This window comes from Malus domestica, chromosome 15 (genome assembly GCF_042453785.1).
Source record: "Malus domestica chromosome 15, GDT2T_hap1".
In the NCBI taxonomy this organism is placed as follows: domain Eukaryota; kingdom Viridiplantae; phylum Streptophyta; class Magnoliopsida; order Rosales; family Rosaceae; genus Malus; species Malus domestica.
Window position 1 is genome coordinate 40279176 of NC_091675.1, and position 11757 is coordinate 40290932.

Below are 11757 nucleotides of genomic sequence, written 5' to 3' on the forward strand. Positions count from 1 at the left end.
GTTTTGGTTAGAGCATTCACCACCGTTTCAACACAACCTTCATATAACACGTCCATTCATCTTCACATCCATTCCTCCATACTAACAAACCTTCAAACACTCACCAACACCTTGTGCCATAGCAAAGGAAGGGAAAGAAAGTGCTTGACGTGCTTGCTGTCCAACTTGGATCATTGGAGCGTTTAGGTGTTTTCTTTCTTTTGTTTACTATGTTTAAATTCATTATCTTTCGCTTGGTTGTGAACATGAGTGGCTAAACCCCTCTTAGCTAGGGGTGATTTCAAAGCCATGATTATGTGTGTAATATGATTTGATAAATTCCAGTTATGAACTCTTGAATCGTGAATGCAATTGGCTTAACTATTTGATTGATAACTTATTTGTATTTGTTGATTAAGGGTCGACACTTAATTCGCATGCATAAATCCAATGCTAGAATATAAGAAACTTTCACATAATCGTTACAACTTATATTCATAATTAGTGGAGGTCGCTTATAAACGATCGCATTAAGTTTAATTCTAGCATGAGTGACATGATGTCATAGTTGCAAGTGCTTTGTCAATGCTTATGATTTTCATCAAACGTAATGATCTTTGATTGTATCTCTATTATGATGTCATGTAGGGAACTTTTGAAGAATGTTTTGGGTTGTCGAATGATGTTATCCAATCCAATAAAACAAGGAAAATCTAAGGGTTAACTAGTGATGTCACAGTTAATTTGGGGCATTGTCGTTCATAATTCAATGAAGTAGTAACTGGAAATTGATTTATTTTCATACATGTCATGTGTGGAGAAAAAACCTCTAGCTATTCCATCCATCATCTTATTTCTCAAATTCGTTTTACAATCTGTCTAGTTTTTCATACTTCTTTGTTTGTTTCAACTTCATCCAAATCAAAACCCCCCTTTTAGTTTCTTGTTTCAAAGTGTTTCAAATCTGTTTTAGTTTGTGTTTTTAAGTGTTCTGATTCAAGTAAAAGTCAATTTTCGTCCAAAGTCATTCCTAGTGTCTAGTTTAAGTTTATTTAGTTGTTTTAAGCTGTTTTGAGTATTTTAAGTTTGCTTTGAGTCTTGTGAGTCTTGTTAAGGGTTTTTAAGTTTAGTTTTATGTTTTTGAGTCAGTTTAGAGGTTATTAGCAAGCCCTCCTAATCCCCGGTCCAGAACGATCCCTACTTATAATTATACTACAATTGTCAAAAGAGGGTTAAATTTGTGTGTTAAGTTAATTTTTGCATCACTTGTGGACCAAAACTGATGCGAAATATATAAGCACACAAATTAAACCCTCTTTTTATCAATTGTAGCAAAGTATGTAAGTAGGGATCGTTCTAGGCCGGGGATTAGGAGGGATTGCCAAATCACTTGAAACTGACTCAAAACGTAAAAACAAAGTTTAAAACACTAAACTAGACTCAAAGAATGCAAAACTAAACTATAAAACACCAAAACAAACAAAAGACTCAAAACAGCAAATAAACACTCAAAACTGCCTTAAAAACACTTTCTGGGCAGTTTTGAACACCTAACACTAAATTGGACGAAATTGGGTTATGACTTGACTCAAGACACTTAAAAACACAAACTAAATTGATTTCTAACTAATCTAACACTTCAAAATAAATGGGGATTGAGTTTTGACGAAAATTGAAAACAAGAACAAACTTTGTAAATTGAACAGATTCTAAAACGAATTTGATAAAAGTGAATGGATGGAAAGCTAGCTAAGGGGTTCTTCTCCACACATGTCACACTTGCATACAAAATGATTTCCAATTGCTTCTCAATAAACCATGAATTCCCAACACCCCAGATTAACCGTGAATTGCACTAATTAACCCTTAGATTTTCCTTAACTTATTGAATTGGATGAATTGCATACGACAACCCAAAGCATTCCCCACAAGTTCCCTACATGAATTGCATAATAGAGATACAAGCAAGAATCATTAAGTTCTATGAAAATCATAAGCATTGGCGAAGCACTCGTTACTATGAATTGCATGAAACTTATGCCAAGAATTTACTTAACACGATTGTGATCAACAACCTTTACTACTTGTGAATATAAGTTCATAACGATTAGGTGAAACTCCCTTATATCCTAGCATCAAACTTATGCATGAAAATTAAGTGTGCACTCTCAACCAACATACACAAATCAGTTTTAATTCATGTAGATAAGTAAATTGAATTCACAACTTATGAAACGCAATTGAAAGTAATCAAATCATATAGTAAGCATAAACATGGTTTCGAATTCCCCCCCCCCAGCTAAGGGGGGTTTAGTTCCTCATACTCACAAAGCAAAGATACATAAATTTAGACATTAAAATCCAAAGAAAGAAAACACCTAGATGATCCAACTTGGACAGCAGGTGCATCCACAAGTCTTCTTTCCTCCTTGCTGCGGAACTTGGTCTAAAGTCAGGTTCTAGGGTGGTATTTGTATGGGAGAATGGGTAGGGAATGGTATGGAAGGGTTTAGGATTGATGGGGGGTACGGCTAGGGTAAAAAGAATCAGAAAAATATGGAAGAATGGTGAAGGAAGGCTGCGGTAAAGAGAGGGAATGATTTCTGGAGAAAATTCTGAATATGAAGGGGTGGTTGATGTGTTTTTGATGTAGTGTAATCTTTAGTGTTCTTCCCTTCACTCCCTATTTATAAAAGCTCTAAAGCAAAGAATCACTCAAGTGGCTTCAATAAACAATACAAACAAAGACCAAAATGATGCAAAAACAGCTAGTTTACATGCTCTTTTATCATTGTGTCTTACTTTTAACAAAAGGCAATCATTCCTTTTTAGCTAATTCAACTCCTTTGTAGCTGTCCATGTGCCTTCATTCTTCAATTTATGATGCATTTGCCTTGTATTCCATCCCTTTTCCATATGTACTAGCTGTTAGACAACTTTCACACACATGTTTTGCATCATTTCATCTTGCAAACATCAACTTTTGACCACTTTACACCTCTACACACATGCTATGCATCATTTCAGCTTGCAATTATGTTTGTAGTTGCTGAAAATGTGAATACATCTTGTAAAGCAATCCAACAAATGGCATCTTTCACTTCTTTTCCTTTCAAATTGTTCCTTAGGTGTATGTATCTGCACACTTCCACACTTCAACTTCATTATTCAGATTTTTGCATGTGTTGAAACCCTTTTTAAAACACCAAAAACGTCCATCCCACTTGCTCCATATGCATGCAATCCATTTTGGCCCAAAATTGCTCCAAATTGCACCAAAATGCACTTTCTTTCCAACTTTGTTATTAGGACCTACAAACACACGAAAATAGCTTAAAACACTCTTATAAGCAATAACTAACTAAGTAAATGCAAGAAAACATGTTAACTAAATTGCATAAATATGCTCCTATCAAATTCCCCCACACTTAGCTTTTGCTAGTCCTCGAGCAAAACGAAACAAACAAACAAAACAAAGTAAATAAAACACATTCTAATCCTTCCAACATTTGCCTCAGGGATTTCCAATGCACATGACATGTTAAAAATCATTATTCCCACAGATTTTAGTTATCTTCACACTTGAGCACATACTTAATCACAGTCACCACTTACTAGTTCACATTTAACCAATTAAAATGATGTTTTGAATGTAGTAACATGCCTTAGAGAATTTGCTCAATTCCTTACAAGATACTCTCTATTTTCACACATTTTCTGACTACACACCCTACACTAGTTATATGTGAGAAGATTGATGTAAACATGGAAACGAACACTCACATATATGTGTTACAAAGAAAGCAATTTCTGGAGTTATTAAGCATGTTTAGATATGATCTCATGAATGGAATGCTACTACTTAGATGCGAGAACCAGTGACACCATATGCTCATACCAAATTCAAACTCCACAAATTGAATCACATAACACTAAAGATAGAAGTCAAGGGTTGTAACGGGGCTTGGGGTAATGGTTAACAAAGGAAAGATAGGGATAACAAACGTTCTTAAAGCAATAGCAAGCAAAGTAATGAAATCGAAACTTAGAATTCACTTTAGAATGCAGAAATCAACTTTTAACACAAATGGAAGATTTAAGCAACACTTAGGGCCGAATTCAATGTTTTGGACCATTTCTTCAACAACCAACACTTTAGAACTCTTTTTCATACATTTTCACAACTTTTCTTTTTTTATTTTTTATTTTTTTTCCGACCCGTGCCTTATTAAAGACTTTGGCACACACACACATAAGAATCACTTCCCCCACACTTGTTTTCTGCAATACATTAATCAAAAGGAATTCAATTTGAGTCATGCTTTACTATGCTTCAAGAACAAGGGTATGGATGGTCCTAATCTAGGCTAGGTGAGGATAGTGTGGGTTAACAAAGAACGTATGCTAAACAAGGCTCAACGGGGTTAAACTTAAACATATAATGAATGGGATAGGCTTTTTGGCTCTCAGTTCACTGAACAACTTCATCTTGAATATGTGTTATGCAAATCAATAACATGCTTTGAATGAAATAGGCATGAGTTCTAGCATTTGGAACTAAATGATGAAACGCATTCTAAGTAGCAACCAAGCAAAGAATAATGAGATCATGCAACGACTTTAGAAAACAATGATGCACAGTTTATTAACTCTCCAAATAAACGTTTAGGCTCAAGTCTCACAAGGTTGTAGCGTACATTTGAGTTCCTTCTTTCAAGCATGTTACAAAACTGATTTTTCCTTTATGATTGCATGTGAATTCATAAATTATAACCACAACCAAGCATACACCAAAGAGTAAATCAAATGTTCATCCATGTTTATAACTCTCTTTAACAGTCATGTAATTAAAAACCAAATCCTCATCATTGTGTTGGAAGGTACCCTAAGACACATACAAAAACAACTCTTTTTGGTTTTTTTCAAAACAATTTTTCAAATTTTTATGAGATTTTCGGATTTTTATGTCAAAACACACTAAAATACTCCAAAATAGCTTAAAAACACTTAAAACAGCAAGGAACAACACTAGAAGTAATGGGTGTTAAACTCCTACGAATTTCATGCAAAACAACTTGGTTACCCCTCCACACTTAAATCAAACATTGTCCTCAATGTTTTAAGCATAAACTCACACAAAAACAAGCAAACAAACAATTAACGAATAAACTTGACAAATATGGCAATGTAAAAACCAGACAGAGTAGAGTTTAAGAACGCAAATCCGGTTTTGGAGATAGATGATCTTGTTGACTTTCCACAGCTTTGATCTCGAACTGGTTTGGAATTTTGAGCAATAAATATGAGAGTTCCTTGGTTTCAAATCATACTCCTTCTGCTGGGATGATTTGATTGTGTAGTCTGCATTCTTCTCTGCTTGTTTCTTCTGCACGGCGGGCTGGCACGAGGTAAAGGTGTTGGTTTGTTTCTTTCTTCAATCTTTCCAAGTGCCCACCTCTTGCTTTCTTTCTCTTTGTCCCTAGCTGAGGATGAATTGGTAAATTGTCTCCACATGCTTCGAGGTATCATTTTCACTTCCCTTATCTGTTCCCTAGGCAGATGTGGTAGACGAAGAGAAAGCATAAGATGATGAAGATGAGTACTCGAGAGCAAGGCTAGGTAAGCAATCAGGAAGGGGTTCCAGGTAGTTGGTTCCAGATCGGAAGATTGATACCAAGTGCTGGCTGATTGCTCTCTTTTTCCTTGTCCCAAAACAACGACAAGGAGAAGGACAGGGAGAAAGCATGATATGAGATACTCTTGCTTTCAACCTTTATGATATGAAATACTTTTGCTTTGGATGAGTTGTTTGCAGAGGTACCCCAAGGAATAAGGAACACTGAGTGACTCGAGAGGGTTTGTTGGAAAGGCATTCTCAGAGAAGAATGAGGGTTATGTATGTCTGCCTTGCAATGGAGGGTGAAGGGTGACATTTATAGGAATTAATAACCGGTACTATTCTTTCACTCTTGTCAGCAACCGTTGGATGATTTAATAGTAAACTTCACGTGCTTTCTACTTCACAAGAGATCTTCGACAGATTGCCCGTAATTTCTGCAAGGCTGAGTGTGCATGTGGTTGGCGCTGACACGTCTGGAAAAGCGAATGCCTCTTCGATATCTGGAATCGGCGCTGACACGTCTAGAAAAGCGAGTGCCTCTTCGATATCTGGAATCGACGCTTCGACAAACTGCCCATGATTTTCGTAAAGTTGACTCTGCATGTGACAGATGTTGACACGTCTTGAAAAGTAGATGGTTGGAATCGGCGCTTCGACAAACTGCCCGTGATTTTCACAAAGCTTACTCTGCATGTGACAGATGTTGACACGTCAGGAAAAGCAGATGCCTCTCTGATGTGAGAAATATATAAGCACACAAATTAAACCCTATTTGTGACAATTGTAGTAATGATGTAAGTAGGGATCGTTCTAACCGGGGATTAACTAGGGGTGCTAAACACTTGACTCAAATAAATAAAACTAACTTTTAAAACACTAAGACAAACCAAAAGACTCAAAACAAGTTCAAAAGACTCCAAATACTTAAAAGCATAAAATAAGATAGATTTGAACGACTAAGACTTTAACAAAATATGGGGGGGGGGGGAATTGAGTTGTTTTTGACGAGATTAAATTAAATGGACAGATTATAATTAAGGGCAAAATGTAAATATGAATGCAATGAAAAATATGGATGATGGAATAGATTAAGGGGTTCTTTTCCACACATGTCACACTTGCAATACAAGATCGATTCTCAGTTGGTCTTTCGATAAATTATGAAACTCAACACCCTAGGTTAATTAGGTCCGCTTAAATTAACCGTCAAGTTCTCCTTAAGTTAATGAATTGGATGGGTTTGCGCAACGCAATTCACAACATTCTCCAAAAGTCCTTTACGTGAAAAGCACAATAAAGATACAATCAAAGATCATTAAGCATCATGAAAACTATAAGTGTTGACGAGGCATTCATTACTATGAAAAGCATGAAACTAGTGCCAAGAATTCATTTAACGCGATTGTTTATAAGCAACCTCCACTACTTGTGAATATAAGTTCATAACGATTAGGTGAAACTCACTTATATTCTAGCGTCATATTTATGCATGAAAATTAAGCGTGCACTCTCAATAAACATACATAAATAAGTTATCAATCAAACGGTTAAACAAATTGAATCCACAACTTATGAAATTCCAACCAAAGATAATCAATTCATATTGCAAGCATAAACATAGTTTCAAATCACCCCCTAGCTAAAGGGGGGTTTAGTTCCTCATACTTGCAAAACAAAGATACATAAAATTAGACATTGAAATCAAAGATAGAAAACACCTAGAAACGCTCCAACACTCCCAAGGCTTGGGCTTAGGCACGGCACAAGATGTTCCTTCTCCTTCCTTACTTGCAAGCTGCGGCACTAGAGGTTTTGGACGGTTTTGGGTGGTTTTTATGGTGTAGAATGGATGGGGAATGGTATGGAAAGGTTTAGGATTGATGGGTGGTGTGGCTAGGGGTGGTTTTTGGCTAAATTTGGAGAGAAAATCTGTTATCCCTTTGATGAATATGGAAGGTGGTATTTATAGGCTTGAGATAGGACCACTCCATTTCCTTTGCATGTGAGCTTGTGTGGGTGTGTGTTGGCATGTTTCCTCTTTACATTTACACACACATGCTTCATCATTTCAACCACAACACACACACATTTTCTGCCCTATTTTCCTTTACATTTACACACACATGCTTCATCATTTCAAGCACCAAACACCCACATTTTCAGCCCATGTTTCTCCTTTCCTTTGCATGTGTTGTGCCTTCTCTTCTAGCTGTGCATTTCCACTTGCTCCAAAGACAAATGAGTGTAATCATAACCCCATTTGCTGCTGAGTGTTGATGACAAAGCAAAACACAAAACAAGTGCCTTTTATTAGCCAAATCTGCTTAGCCCGTTTCTAAACCTTTCAGTGTTAAAATGCCCATAACTTCTTCTAGAAAAATGATATTAACAATCTGTAAATTGCTCCAGAAAATAGACATCCGTAGCTTTCCAAGCATATAAGGCTCATTCTCTCATTCATTTGGAGCTGTTCGTAACATGCTTCCAAAGTCAGCTAATCTGCACAGGCAGTTTTGACGAATTTGTTGGTTGTCCATGTTTCTCTTTTGCACATGCCTTTCTTGCTGTTTTCTTCTTTGCATGTGTGTGTTGTCATCTTTGTTTCTCCTTTGCACATGACATGTGCTGTCCATGTTTAGATCCCCTTTGCATTTGCACACACTTGCTTCATCATTTCAACCACAAAACACACCATTTCCTTCCCCTTTGCCGTGTATGTCCCTTTTACTTTGCATGTGGGCTTCTTTGCATGTGTTTTCTCCCTCTCTTGCCTTGAGTTTGCATGTGGGCTTCTTTGCATGTGTTTATCCTTGCAATTACACACACACACTTGCACACACAAAAGCCCAAAACGTCCATCCTCATGTCTCCATGTTTGCACCATCCAATCTTAGCCCAAAAATGCTCCAAAATGCTCCAAAATGCATCTTCTTGCATCCTTGGCCCATAGAACCTACAAACACACAAAAATGGCTTAAACTACTAACATAACTAAGAACTAAGAACATAAATGCACGAAAACAAACATACTAAGTCGCACAAATATGCTCCTATCACTCTCCGATATCTGGAATTGCCTCTTCGATCTCTGAAATCCCGTCGAGTGCAGAGGTTGCATGTGACAAGTGCGGATAAATCTGGAAAAGAAGATTGGCCGTGGTTTCTAAGCAAGCCCAGCTTTTGAGAAAGCTAGCGCCTCTTTGATTTTTGAATTGGCCTCTTCGATTTCTGAGCTCACCTCTTCGATCTTTGAAATCCCATCGAGTGCTGATTTTTATAGAGGTACGCAGGACGTTCAAAGCACACTTGAATTTTTGCCTATAGAAAACTCCCTTTTTGCACTTCTACAATCTTGACTTGTCCGACCTCTTCTTTCTTTAACACCTCTGAAAATGTCTGGCCCTTCCGATCGTCATTTTGACTTGAACCTTGGTGAAGAGGCAGTCCCGCCTTCTCCAGACAACATATGGCGCCCATCCTTCATATCCCCTACTGGTCCTCTTACCGTTGTGGATTCGGTGATGAAGAATGACATGACCGCTGCGGTGGTGGCCCGGAACCTTGTCACTCCTAAAGATAATAGACTGCTTTCCAGACGGTCTGATGAGTTGGCTGTTAAGTTCTGTGTCCAACATGGCCCAACGCCTATTTGCTCGAACTCGTCAAGTTGAATCGTTGGCGGCTGAAGTGATGAGTCTCAAACAGGAGATTAGAGGACTCAAGCATGAGAATAAACAGTTGTACAAGCTCGCACACAACTATGCCACAAACATGAAGAGGAAAATTGACCAGATGCAGGAATCTGATGGTCAGATTTTACTTGATCATCGGAGGTTTGTGGGTTTGTTCTAACAGCATTTGCCTTCGTTTTCTGGGGCTGTACCGCGTAGTGAAGCTCCAAATGATCAACCTCCGATACCTCCTCCTTCTGTGGCCCTGCCGACTGCTGAGGCTTCGCCGACTACTGAGACTTCTCCTAAGCAGCCTTTGTGAAGGCTCCCTCTTGTATTTATCTGCTTAATGTTCCTTTCTTTTTTATGAATGTAAAAATACCTTGCATAACTGTCAATGTTTCAAAAATAAACCCACACAAAAAACAATTAAACAAGCAACAAATAAAAATGATAATCAAGGCAAAATAAAATTGCAGAAAAGGGAAGGTTTTTAGAAACGCAAAACTGATTGTGGAGCGATTAAAAAATCTTCCTTATTTGAATACATGGGTTGCCTCCCAAGAAGCGCTTGCTTTAACGTCTTGCAGCTGGACGAAGAACTCATTCACTCCTCATTGGAGCCCACGGCATGCTCCTCAAAGTGCTCATAATAGGGCTTCAATCGGTGCCCATTCACCTTGAATTCATGTCCTGTTTTCAAGCTTTGGATTTGGACTGCACCATGAACAAAAACATTAGTAATAACAAACGGTCTAATCCACTTAGAACATAACTTACTGGGAAACAACCGTAAACGGGAGTTGAACAAGAGCACTTTCTGGCCTATGGAGAATGTTTTGCCTCGAATCATCTTATCATGGAAGGCTTTGGTCTTCTCCTTGTAAATGCTAGCATTCTCGTACGCCTCATGTCGTATCTCATCAAGTTCATTGAGTTGAAACTTCCTATGACTTCCTGCGGCATTTAGGTCCATATTGAACTTCTTGATGGCCCAATGAGCTTTGTGCTCCAATTCAACGGGGAGATGGCACAGCTTGCCATAGATGAGCCTAAATGGGGACATTCCAATGGGTGTCTTGTACGCCATACGATATGCCCAAAGTGCATCATCTAACCGTAAGCTCCAATCCTTCCTTGTAGGCCCAACGGTCTTCTCTAGAATTTGTTTGATCTCACGGTTGGAAACCTCGGCTTGGCCATTCGTTTGAGGATGGTAAGGTGTAGAAACCCTATGGTTGACATTGTATTTCCTTAATAACGCCTCTATGGTCCGGTTGCAAAAGTGCGATCGTCCATCACTTATGATGACACGTGGCATGCCAAACCTTGCAAAAATGTTAGTTCTAATAAAATCTACAACCACTTTAGAGTCATTAGTCCGGGTGGCTTTAGCTTCCACCCACTTCGACACATAATCAACCGCAAGCAAAATATACATGAAACCATACGAGGAAGGAAAGGGACCCATAAAATCAATTCCCCAAACATCAAAAATTTCAACATTAAGGATAGAAACTTGCGGCATTTGATCCCTAGCACCTATGTTACCCATTCTTTGGCATTTATCACATGTTAAGCAAAAAGTTCTAGCATCCTTAAAGATACTAGGCCAATAGAACCCACATTGTAACACCTTAAGTGCTGTTCTTTGTGTGCCAAAGTGACCACCACATGCATATGTGTGACAAAAACTTAAAATTGAACGAAATTCAGAATCATGCACACATCGACGTACAATCTGATCCGGGCAAAATTTCCACAAATATGGATCATCCCACACATAAAACTGTGCATCATGCCTAAGTTTATCACGTTGGTGCCTAGTTAAAGTGCTTGGAATTTGTTTTGACACCAAAAAGTTCACCAAATCGGCATACCAAGGCTCACTAACCTTTATGGACAACAATTGTTCATCGGGGAATGTCTCGACAATGGGTAGGGACTTCTCATTATGCACCATGCGGCTTAGGTGGTCAACCACCACGTTCTCACTTCCCTTCTTGTCACGAATCTCAATATCGAACTCTTGAAGTAGCAACATCCAACGAATTAGCCGCGGTTTGGCTTATTTTTTAGTGAGCAAGTACTTCAAAGCAGTTTGTGATGGCAATGACTCAAGGGAAGCCACCATCTCAATGATATCTTCACTAGGGGGCACGGCAATGGAATCCTCATGCATGCCGTGGGTTTCCTTGGTGGCTGTTTCAATGTTTTTCATATTCTTTCCTTGTGCAATGACCAATTCAAGTGCATCGTCCTTCAAATTGTCAAAATGGTCATGCGCCAAAGAGTCAATTATATCAATAGCAAAACATGAATGATTTTCACTAGGAAACTTCATAGAATCAGAAAGATTGAAATTAATCACTTCCCCATCAAATTCCATCGTTAAAGTACGTAGAAATCCGCCGGAAAGATCAAATTCCATCAAATTCCATCTTTGTTCGGGCCGTTTTCATGAATGGCCTTCCAAGGAGGATGGGT

At 38.3% G+C, this 11757-nt stretch overlaps 1 protein-coding gene across 1 annotated transcript; it reads right to left on the bottom strand.

Moving 5' to 3' along the window:
• Positions 1-9877: 9877 nt before the first annotated feature.
• On the bottom strand, positions 9878-10360 carry LOC139191920 (uncharacterized). The gene is made up of 2 exons (XM_070812950.1): positions 10051-10360; positions 9878-9987 (listed from the first exon to the last, which is right to left on the bottom strand). The coding sequence occupies exons 1-2, from the start codon at positions 10358-10360 to the stop codon at positions 9878-9880; spliced, it is 420 nt and encodes a 139-aa protein (XP_070669051.1).
• Between the last annotated feature and the right edge of the window lie 1397 nt (positions 10361-11757).